The sequence below is a fragment of the Euprymna scolopes genome, chromosome 2, assembly GCF_053919585.1.
Source record: "Euprymna scolopes isolate OS-2025 chromosome 2, ASM5391958v1, whole genome shotgun sequence".
Taxonomy (NCBI): Eukaryota; Metazoa; Mollusca; class Cephalopoda; order Sepiida; family Sepiolidae; genus Euprymna; species Euprymna scolopes.
The window spans coordinates 192,990,568-193,003,082 of record NC_136483.1 but is presented as its reverse complement, the minus strand read 5'-3'; the positions used below and the strand labels follow the sequence as shown (position 1 = coordinate 193,003,082).

The 12,515-nt window shown below is 31.5% G+C and overlaps 1 protein-coding gene across 2 annotated transcripts in view; it reads left to right on the top strand.

Moving 5' to 3' along the window:
- The window catches only part of LOC145300514 (integrator complex subunit 11-like), a 65,771-nt gene extending 55,216 nt beyond the window's left edge, over positions 1–10,555 (top strand). For both annotated transcript variants that reach the window (XM_080144491.1, XM_080144490.1), the window contains 6 exons: positions 352–514; positions 2,691–2,801; positions 4,812–4,876; positions 6,790–6,932; positions 7,896–8,019; positions 10,389–10,555. In XM_080144491.1, the coding sequence (XP_080000617.1) occupies positions 352–514; positions 2,691–2,801; positions 4,812–4,876; positions 6,790–6,932; positions 7,896–8,019; positions 10,389–10,445 (663 nt within the window). In that variant the 3' untranslated portion in view covers positions 10,446–10,555. The remainder of the gene's footprint in view (positions 1–351; positions 515–2,690; positions 2,802–4,811; positions 4,877–6,789; positions 6,933–7,895; positions 8,020–10,388) is intronic.
- The last annotated feature ends 1,960 nt before the right edge of the window (positions 10,556–12,515 follow it).

Below are 12,515 nucleotides of genomic sequence, written 5' to 3'. Positions count from 1 at the left end.
CTTTAAATAATAATTTTGTGAATAAAACTATTTTGCAATTTTTTATAAATCTTCAATGTTTACAAAAAAACGTTTTGCAAATAATTTGTTCTTTGAAAATGTGCAAATAACAAAACATGTTTGTAAATAAAACCCTTAAAAAAAAAAACACAAAAAAACTGAGATGGTAAATCAAAACATGCATTATGGTGTTCATAATTCAGTCGGAAGTTTTTTTTTATAAAAAATGGTGGTCTTAAGGCAGAATGTGTTCTTTTGGTTTTTGCTCATCCTAGGATGCCTTAAACTCATTTAATCCAAGAAAAAAAAAAATGACAACAGAAATTACTTTTCATTTTTATTTCATTTCAGCTGGAGGTAAAGTTGCAGGTGCGATACATGTCATTCAGTGCGCACGCAGATGCAAAGGGGATTATGCAGTTGGTGTCACAGTGTGAACCCCGTAATGTGATGTTGGTGCACGGAGAAGCGGCCAAAATGGATTTTCTTAAGCAGAAAATTCAGCAAGAATTTGGTATGAATTTTTGGTTTTAATTTTTTAAAAGCAAGAAATCATTTCAATAAACTTTTGAAGAGAATTTGTCTGAAAATTGATTATAATCTTGTTATAATGACAATCACATGTTTGTCTGCAGTGGAAACTGTGTTGCTGCCTGTGTAGCAGCAGTTCTTTAATTCAATGGGCAACTTAGAAACGAATGCATCATGATAAATTAAACCATATTAAAACATTTGGAAACTTTAGCTGCAGTTCCTTAAATAATTTGACTGACTAGCAGGAGGAATCATATTTGATTTAATATTTGTTTTACATGTTAGCATGCATTTGACAAATTTTAAAAATTAAATTACAAAGTAACCCATCTGCAACTGATTTTCGTTGGAAATCATTTTATTATTTGAAGTAATATTTGGTGCTTGTAAAGCTATTGTCAACAAATCAATTTTTTAAATATATCGTTTTAAGCAAAAACAATATGATGTACTTAATTGTCATGTCGAAAATAGTAATATATCCAAAAATTATGAAAATTTATCAAGTAGAATAATTACCATTGTGTTTATAGGAAAAAAAAATCTATGGCTATAAACAACAAATATTGCAGCCATGCCACAAGTAATCGAAAATATTTGTTTCGGAGTTATGTCCCCTGCGTTTAGCCTCCTACTGCTTACTTCTTTGTGTTGCCTCATACAAATTTCACAAACGCCAACAACTCACCAATAAGATTCAAGAAAGCTAAGAAACTCCTGAACAAGTTCAAACATCCAATCCAGTCAGGGATTCTCTGGTTCTTCTCAGGTGCAGTTGCACAATTTGAAAACAGGTGGTTAGCTACAATTTGCATAAAGTCTCATGCATCATGAAGACCAAGTTCTCTCAGACTATGATGATTTTTATTGTTTCCTGTGACGGTCACATGAGAGCGGCTCATATTTTTGAAAACCGATTCATTTAATTCACCTGCTTATATTGAGTTACAATGGGGGGAAAAATTATTAAGTTGAAATTTTATTAAAAGTAAAAATCAATTTTATCGTAATTTGCGTGAGTTGTCCATTTTTAAGAGAAATATTAACATTTGCTGAAATGATAGACTGAATTATCTCCCCTCTTTTCAGATAACTCTTCAAAATTACTTAATGTGATAAAACTGATTTTTACTTTTAATTAAAATTATATTTGATAATTTTCCTTAATTAGTGGTAAGTATACTTATTTTTGTCTGATACGTAAGGTTAAGAAGAAAGTTCTTGTGGAATTTTTAATTTTGATTTCAAATGATGGATTTTCAAATAAGTTTTTGTTGCAATACCTTTAGTTTATATATCTTTTTACAGAGCGTTTTTTGCTGTATTTAATTGTTTAAATTACAGTTTTTTTAAAGCAATTATGTCTTCTTTTTAGAATGTTGAATACAATATGGAAAAAAGCAAATTCGCACAATTTTCTTAATTCAATTCGAACTAGACCAAAATGCTGTTGAAACAGCTCATGATTTCCTGGCAGCAGCGAGAGGCTTGAAGATGATGAGTGTAGTGGGTAGGCCATCAGATGTTAACAACGATCAATTAAGAGCCTTAGTCGAAGCCAGTTCATGCACATCTTGTTCAAGGACTTGCTTCTGAATTAGACATAGCATATATGATGATTTTCAACCACTTGAGAGAGATTGAAAAAACAAAAGACTTGATAAAAGGGTGCCTTACGAATTGATCAACAACCAAAGAAGTGCCATTATGAAGTGTCATCTTGCCTTCTTTTACACAACAAGAATGACCCGTTTCTCGACCAGATTGTGACTTGCGATGAAAAGTGGGTTCTTTACGACAAATGACGTCACAGCTCAGTGGTTAGATGCTGACGAAGCTCCACAATACTTCCTGAAATCAGTTGCACCAAAAGAATGTCATGCTGACTGTTTGGTGGTCTGTGACTGGTCTCATCTATTACAGTTTTTTGAATGCAGGCAAAACCATTACGGTGGAAAAGTACTGTCAACAAATGGATGAAATGCATCAGAAACTTTGACAACAACACCCAGTATCAGTCAACAGAATTCACATAATTTGATTATTGCTAAAGAAAAAACATTTTAGAGAAAATTTTGTAGGATTTATTTTCATTATTTTTCATTTTATTTTCTCTCTAAATCATGTTTAAAAAAAAAAATTTTGTGTGTTTTTAGGTATTGATTGTTTCAAACCAGCTAATGGTGAAACATCCGTCATACGTACCATTCACAATGTTCCACTGGATATTTCTGTTAGCCTTCTGAAAAGGGAAGCATCTCTCTCAGGTAAAAAAAAAAAAATAGTAACATTTTCTTGTTTTTCTCATTATGCATGGTTCCACGGAAAGAGAGTAGTCAAAACTGTGTGATCATTAACAATCAATTTTTTTATTAACAATCTAGAATCCATCTTTTGATCAATATCCTTGAAATTGATTTTATAGAAATATTACTATACTAGCAGGGAGACCTAACGTTACCCAGGATTAAATGAGGTTCAACAAATGTTCCACATTTTCAATATTTTTATTGGCATTGAAATCCGCAAAATCTCTCGTTTTTAATCAAATCGATTTAGTGCTTGCTCTAGTCAAACACTCATCACGGTGCATAAGGAGGAAGCCTCACATGCCTCCCCACAGTGACTTAGTCCACAATACATTGTAGTCTACATTACACTGTGGATAACTTACTGTTGATTATATAAAATTATTTTTATATAATAGTTTGAAATTTAAAATGCAAAAGTCAAGTATCATGGTTCATTTGTGCTCCAAACAGAAACATTCATTTCAAACGCACCCTTGTCTTATCAAAGAACCTACTGTTGATTTTATATACTGGTCCCTTTTGCTTATGTGGTGATAACCCTTTTCAAGTGCACTTGTAATGTTTGGCTGTATAAGAGTGTTACCTTTGATCAAAATTAGACTGTTCCTTCTTTAATCGGATTTTTTTTCAGTTATCGATTTTCAATACTTATTGGAGGCATTCTGATAGAAAACCTATCTATGAACACTCCCAGACACATAAAGTACATCTGCATGAAATTTTTTAAAAATCGGCCTGGCAGTTTCAGAATCCATAGGAAATGAACTAACACACTGAGACAAAGTGCCGTTTATATATAAGGAGATATACAGATTAGTATTTAATGAATATGTAGATTTTTAAAAAAAATTTCAAGAATCAAAATATCTATTTTAGGAATCAACTAGGAGAATACTTGTAATACTTGTACGGGTAAAATAAATTCCTTGAAGAAAAAAGTTTGTGCTACTTTTATGTCACCATACAAAAAATTAAAATCAAAATATAATGCTAGTAAATCTTATGTCTAGAATTCTTATTCCAATTTTGATCAAAATTCCAGACTTGTACAGTTTAATCAAGACATTAAAAAAATGAAAATATGAAAAAGTTATATTTTATGTACCCATTATAGAATGAAGTTCTCTGAAAAAAAAATTCACTTAATTTGATCAAGTAGGTTTTTTGTTTTTTTTTGTTTTTTTTTTACTCTCCATGTTAGATAATAGCTTTTCTTCCTTCCTTGTGGTCTAAAAATCAAAACATGGCTACCTCAGTGTCATAAAAAATTGTTTATCCATTGTAAAAAAAAAAAAACTACTTGATCAAATTAAGCGAAAAAAATTTTTTCAGAGAACTTAATTCCATAACCGGTACGTACAATATAACTTTTTTTAAATATTTTCATTTTTTAATGTCTTGATTAAATTGCACAAGTACCCAAAATTCATTACATGATTTTGATTTCAGAAAATGTCTAAAATGTGAGAGTTACAATGAAGAAATGTAAAATCGGAAAATCTTGCTTAATTGCTTATGGATAAAATTCAATGCAAATCTGTATTTTTATTATGTCATCCCCACATCCCCAAATCATTTTTAAATATTTAAAATAAACTGAAATTTGGGGAATATTTATTAACTGATGTTTAAATAACAATTTTGTTAAAATTTCACGAAAATCAGAACTTCCACCTCAAGTTTATATTCTTCTAAAAAAAGCTAAATATAACCCACAATACAACCCCTTACACCTAGCATGTGTGTTCTGAAATTCATAATGACCAGTTAATTAGTTTAGAATTTAATACATAAAAACATATAACTTTAATTTTATAGAAAGAGAAATAAATGAAAACTTAAATTGTTTTCAAATGTTCAAATTTAGTTTTCACTTAATTTTCAGTTTCCATTTTTTTTTTTTTTTTAATTTTTGAAAAAGAAAAAAAATAATTTTATTCAAATGAATATGTTTTTCTTTCTCAGGTTCATTGATTCCTGATCCAAAACGTCCCCGCATTTTGAATGGAGCCCTTGTTATAAAATCAAATGTAAGTCGATTTTTTTTATTATTTTAATCAGGATAAGTGAAGTTAAACGTCATATCAAGAAGTTAACTTTGTTTTGAGAATCAACGATGATGAGCCATGTAGATATTAATAGGACAAACAAACTCTAGCAACATTTTCTAAAAGTAAAAGAACACTTTTGTCAATATTATTATATGTCGGGATACATAAGAATCAGATATTAAACAAAGAACAAACAGAATAGAACATGAAAAATTAACATGAAATCATGCTTCTTTTGTTTCAATATTTGATTTCAATCATAAAACTTTATCAAGAATAGCATTTACTGAACAGAGTCAGATTAAACATACAAAAGTTGAAAATGTTTGTATGAATGGAATGTAGATTGTTAATATGCATGGCATGTTTAAAAATAATTGGTGGGAGATGTAAAGGAAGGGTGTGGATGAAAAAAAGAGTAGTATGAAGGAAAGTTGAAGTTGGTTGGAGGGAGAGAAAATAAAGATGGCATTGTTGAAAGGAGTGTAAAAGTGATGAAGAGTTGAAGTCAATTGGAATGTGAAATTGGATTTTAATCCAAATTCAAAGATTAGGCACTTGTGCATTAATGTTGTTATGGACATTTTCAGTTTTGAAGAACTCCTTTCAAAACAGGGGAAGACAAATAAAAAATACCATAAACTTCTTCCAAAAATTTCCCTGAAAATGAATATGAATGCATTGAATATGCACAATATCTTTTTTTTTTTTCTTTTTTTTAACTATTGATGTTTTAGAGTCTCAAAACTTATCTTCCTCCAAATTATGTATCTGCACATAGGAAATGTATTACACAACAAGTAAAAGAAACAATAGATTCAAATAAGAAAAAGTTTGTTTTCTTCAAAAGAAAAAATGTCACACAAATTTCAATAACTGTTCAAAACGCACAAAAAATATTTAATATAAACGAAAAATAATTTTTATTTAAGCCGATGACAAAGTCGGTAAGTGGTTGAAAGTCTTTAGGTAAATTTCTGTTTACCACAAAATTAAAGGATCGGTACTTGTACAGTTTAATCAAGACATTAAAAAGTGAAAATATCAAAAAATGTTATATTGTACGTATCCGTTATAGAACGAAGTTCTCCGAAAAAAAATTTCACTTAATTACATCAAGTAGTTTTTTTTTTTTTTTACAGCAAAAAAAACAATTTATGATACCGAGCAAAAGGTTCGATTTTTTTTAAGAAAAGCTGGGGAGGGAGTATCGGCGCTTTAACTGGAGTTATCTCCCCGTAGCGTGTTTAACAAATTCCATAATGGCTGACTTCAATGCGCTCTCATATGAACATGTTTTTCTGCTGTAAAAAAAAAAAACACTCGATCAAATTAAATGAAATATTTTTTTAAGGTCTTCAGTACAAAACGGATACGTACAATATAACCTTTTTTCGATATTTTCATTTTTTAATGTCTTGATTAAACTATACAAGTACCAAAGGATCAATCAAATTGAAGTGTTGAAATTAAAGTTTGCCTTTGAACTGCCGAATACTGTTAAATGTTTGTACAAAAAGAAAAAGGTTTTTCTGCAGCTTACGATATTTCAGCGCAAAAACGACAAACTGTTTTCTTTTCCTGTTTTGACATTTGTAGAAAATCCATATTTCTTTTTCCTCACTGACATGCGAATTAACCGTATGTTCAAACAACTCAGAGTCAAAAAAATAAAATGTTCTTGCCAATGAAAGAAATTCCAACTTTTTCTATGCTCAAATTCGATTGCATTTTAATTTGCATATGTCACCATTTTGTTTCCTATTGCTCGGGTTTCGAGTGTCAGTAACTTTTTACAATACACACACGCCACCCTTGAACATTTGTTTCCATAACTATTGTCACACAAAGTATCTTAAATTCAATGTTTTTTTGTTTATTTTTTTTGATAGAAAACACGACTTGTCGATCCAGTCGAAGCGATGAGTGATTTGGATCTACGGCAACACCAGCTGCGTTTTACATCAACAATCTCATTGGATGACGAAGGTTCCGTAACTGACACAGCAGAAAGACTTTATCAGAAAATTAAAAGGTTTATTTCAATGAAAAATACATTTTTTTTTTTTTACATTTATTCATCTCTAACAACACATGATAGTACTGAAACATAAGGTCGACTATACTGTAATCATATCTAGATTATGTGTCGGAAGAAGGTGGGGGGATATTGGACAGCCAGATGCTTATTTATATTACATTTAAATTTCCGTGTGTTGGTACTGTTCATGAAACGGATAAAGAAGGGATTTACAAAGGCAGGCAATCTGAAGAAAGAAGCTATCAGTGTAGAAAATCTTCCAGCATCTAAGGGCGTTTACAACGAAGGGGTGGGATTCTGCTGTTAATTGGGTGAGTCAGGAGCCAGTTATCATTGACTGCTATAAGCATCAAAATTAATTTTCACTTAACAGACTGAACATTTCCCTTTTCTTTTCTAGCTTCCTGTATCCTTAATTATCTATGGAAAACATGAGAGAAAGCGATAATGAGCTGTTCAGAGATAGGTTAGTTTGAAAATCAATTTCAAAAAGCCATCCAACACATGCCAGCATGTAAAACAGATATTAAATCAAATGTGATAATATCTACAGCTGTACCTAACCAGCATTGCCTGGTAGTACATTTATTATGTATTTCTTTTTTTAATTATACTCCCCCTCTTCCCCACTATATTATTTTTGTTTCCATCAAACACAACTCACTTTGTACAAATGAATAGAGGTAAGTCACTTTTTTTAAAATGACCGCCATTTTAAAATAATTCCATGCTGGTCAAAGTATTTTTCTAGAAGGAATTAATTTAATTGAATTACATTTTATTGTTTTTAATGTTATACGATGATTGACAAGAAAAACTGACGTACCAGAATCAAATATTGTTTTTCTAGGAAAATATATAGTAGATTGAAAAGTAAATTGACTGAAAAATGAGGAAACATCAAATTTTTATTGATTTGAAATTGATGGGAATTTCTCTTTTATTTTTTTTTTTCAGTAAAATTCAGAACTATCCAATCCATTATTCTTCCGATGGTTCCATTACGATTTCGGATTCTGTTCTTGTGCGTGTCTCTGGTGATGAAGAAACAAAAGACATTGCAGTTTCCTGGTTGCATCAGGTTTGTTGAATCAAATCTTTCTACCATAAAATAGGAGTTTTTTAAGATTCAAAACTTACAAGGAATTCTCTCCAAATATTAATAGCCATTATACCAACTAACATATATGACAATAGCTACACTGCCATCCCAAGAGGAGGAGTCAATACCTTAGAAAATGTGCCCCTTACTCCCTACCAAATATCCAGTGAGTAACGACATCAAATATGGCTGTTCTGGATCCCAGTTGGTCACTTGGTATCCAGCATTTATTCTGGTGAAGTCCATGAGTGTTAAAAGGTCCTGTCCTATGAATCACCACTTCTATGTTATGAAAAGATCAAGAAGGCAAATTGTTCAGCACTGGTCACCAAAGTCTGTATCACTGGGGAGCAAAGGTCATTTTAAGCCAAAAGAAGGAAGAATAACACTTCAACAATTAGTCTTTTTGGATAAAGTAGCAATAATTACTTGTTGAAAGATTATACAACTTATCGTTGGCTTTAATATTTGTGTCTGGATGACACTCTTTGGTAAAGTTTGGAGGATTTTAACCCTAAGTCTAAGAGTCAGTCTCTTAATGGCATGGAGTCAGTGGACGAACCAAGCAGAGTCACCAAAGCTCACCTATACCATTAAATTGAGTACCAGAGGGGCATAACTCTGTCTTCTCCAAATAGAACTCCATCCATAATTCTCAACAACGCACTGTTGTCTTAAGTTAGCAGTAAAAATCACAAATTTTGATTTTGCAAAATCGTGAGTGAACAACAGGTCTAAAATCACTCTTTTCTCCTTCATAGAACTCGATCTATCACTGTTACTCTGACAGTGGGGGGGGGGGGAGTTCTCTGCCCTTGGAGTGGGTTTTCATAATTGTAACCACAGAGAACGATTTATTGGCAGGTAATTTAATCATCAACTCTTTTTGACGAGCAATTCTTATCACTTGATGTATTTCAGAAAACTGTCAGTGGCATCTTATTTCAGATATCAGTCAAGATCCTTATGTTCTAGTTATGATAATAATAAAAAAATCAAACATCATCATATCTTTACATCATCAACGTTCTGATCCCCATCTGGCATCAATTAAAATGAATGGCTCTCGTCTTGGGGAGGCCTCAAGTTTTGACAGACATCTGGGCTTGACCTTTACTCCTGATCTTAAATGGAATACGTACATCAAATCTGTTGCCAAGGCCGCTGGAAAAATGGTTGGATCCTTCTATCGATCCAGTAGATATCTCACTGCTGATGCAATTCTCTATCTATATAAGAGCCAGATACGTCCAAGGATGGAATACTGTTGCCACATATGGGCAGGAGCTGCTAGAAAAGACTTGTCATGCCTTGATAGGGTTCAAAATAGACTTCGTGGCCTGGTGGGAGATGTCCTTTTCTCTTCACTGCAACCTCTATCTCACAGAAGAGATGTTGCGAGTTTGTCTCTGCTTTATCGTTATTTTCATGGAAAGTGCTCGACTGAGCTTCAATCTATGGTCCCCCCTCGCCAAACTTTCACAAGAAACACTAGACTAGCTGAAAACATTATCAATAATTTTCCCCACTCTTTATCTGTGCCTAAACCTAAACATAGATTCCATGATCAAAACTTCTTTCTTAGAACTGCACGCCTGTGGAATTGTCTTCCGTTTTCCTGCTTTCCAGCTGTCTATAATATGGTTGCCTCCAAGTCCAACGTGAACAAGTTTCTGATGAGCCATTCCACTTAAGTTAACAAATTTACCGAACTTCCATTACTATCGATTACTATATTGTCCGTTTGACTACTCTACACTCTTTAACCTTTATCCTTGAGTGGCCTATCGGCCTTAATAAGTGGTGATGCCTATGTAAAAAGAAAAAAAAAAAACATAACCAAATCTTCTGAAATCAGCTGATAAGATCACCCTGAGTGAAAAATGTTTAATGCTCCCGGATAAATGCTGTTACTTTTTTATCAAAAACGTCAGCCAATTTTATTTCCTCAGGAAAAGAAATTTTACAAGGCTCTCTCTTCATTATCAAATGAATATTTCTTGCAATTGCTCAAAATAGCTCCAAGGTTTTTCTTCAGAAGAAATTAAATATTTCTTTATCAATCTCTTTTCATTTTGACCCCCTACAAGTATTTAACACAGTTTAATCTTTTTCTGCATTTTCTTTTTTTTTTTCTTTCCATTTTTCCCCATGTCATATTAACCCTTTTAATCTGTCAACACTTGATAAAACAGATATTACATTATTCCTCCCCTATCTTGAAAGGAGCATTAAAAGGTAGTCATAGTATAGTTTCAGCTTCATAAAAGACTAATGGGGAGTGAACAAAACTATTCGATGGTTCAACTAACAAACTCAGCTTGATTGCTATTTTTTTTTTTTTCCAGGATGAAGATTTGGGAAGTTTACTACTCAACCTTCTGAGTAATGGTTTGGAAACCTAGGACACAAAAACAAAATTTTTTTTTTTTGGAAATGAACTTTTTTTTTTAAAATAAAAAATTTCTTTTTTTTTTTTCTCTCATAAAAAGGGGTGAGGTGCTTAAATAAAATTTAAAAATTTGTGGTTGCACAAATGTGCACACTTACATCCATTCCAAATCTCTATTCATACTCAAAGAAAGAAATTATGGATATTAAAATTGTTACTAACTAGTAAAGGGTTTGTACAGACTTGAAAAATCCTTGAATTTTGACTTTTACCCTGAAAAGGCCTTATTTGTATCGAAATGAAAAATCCGTGAAAGTGTGGAAAATGTCTTTAAAAAATTTTTATGTCCAGTAAAAATTTTTGTCAAAATGTTAAAAATAAAATCAAAATAAATACTATTAAATTATTTTTTAAGTATTGATAAAAATACCATTAAAATATTTTTATTTTAAAAATAAAATCGAAATACATTGCTCTGAAATTGCATAGTATTATTGTGGATACAAGAGTTATGTTCCTTTATCACAAAACTACTTCGAGTAGTTTCATAATAAAGATTGAAATTTCTGTCCATTTTTGTTCTCATTTATAATTTAACGGGAGGGAGGGGCACAAGGGGAAGGAGTAAATAAAATACTTTCCTTGCATGGATGAGACTCTTCAATAGCAACTTTAGGATGATTTGCTATAAGAATATGCAAAAAATATTATAATACTAATTAACCAGTATTGCCAGATGGTAGCATGCTCTCTCTCCTGCACAAAAAACAATATAAAGCAGGTGGTGGTGTTGTTGTTGTTGCCCAACCCCCAGACTCCTCATGTTAAGAACAGCTTTCGGAATAGACACCCTATTTTGTGAATGGAGGTGATGTAGTAACAAAATTTTCCTGAAATGTATTGCATTGTTGTTTGACTTGTGCGTACTAATCTGGCGGGCAGGTTATGGTTCAGGATATGGTATTTTTGTTGACAAGACTTGAGGTTAATGTGGCAAAATACTCTTGAAACCTCTATCACATAAAAGGAACTAAATTCCTGTAGTCGCATGTACGTTTAGAAAATGACAGTTTTAAGCATGAAAAAAGGAACAGTATAAACAGAACGGATTCTTTAAATAATTCTTATTAATTTTAGACAATATATACAGAATATTGTTTCTATTATAAACAATCTAAATAAAACATCTTACAGATTGAAACAATAGAAATATTGTTTGCAGATATACCTACAAGGAAAATAAATTGGTGGAATTTAGGCCCAAACAATTTATGTTTAGTGACATGTAAAGATAAAAACAAAACAGTTACTATTAGTTATAAACGTTTAAAGTATGCAGAAACATTTATCAATATATATACCCAAAAGAAAATTAAATTATCATGAAATAGACAAAAACAATGTAGTTTGGATTGTGACCTATTTGCATTCAAAAATATTACAAAACGTGTAATAATAGTTAATACCTGTGCAATCCCTAAGAAAAGGTTTTAAAAAAAAGCAACCCCCGGTAAGAAAAATGTAAATAACAGAAAGTACCCACGCAATAGGCTAAAAAAAAAAAAAAAAATTAGTAGCGGCAATATGCAGGATCGAACGTGTGACACTTTGAAGAAAAGGATTATGCCAAAAAACGACAGAAGTACTTTAGTCGAGTGGTCTACTACAAACTGACGACGTTAGCACTCTTGAAATAACGGCTTTTAAAGATGAGGTGTTTAGATTAGATGTGCAAATATTCTCAAAATACGTGTTCACTTAAAGTGTCTTGTTTCGTCGACACTAATAAATTGCTTAATGTAAACCCAAGTGTATCTACTTAAAAGCTAAACCAACAGTTCATTGTAAATGTTAAATGTTTTTAAAATTAAACTATACAACAAAACACATGTAATTATTGTATAGCTTCATACTGCATTACATCTTTTGAAGAATACTAAAGTTATAAAAAAAAAACACATAGACACTGTATAGACTGCAGAAGAACACAAAAATTTGTTCTCGATTCCATTAATCATGTATACGGAATTATTTTTTATTTAGTGTAGAAAGAAATAATTTTAGTCAGTTGTAGTTTAACAAA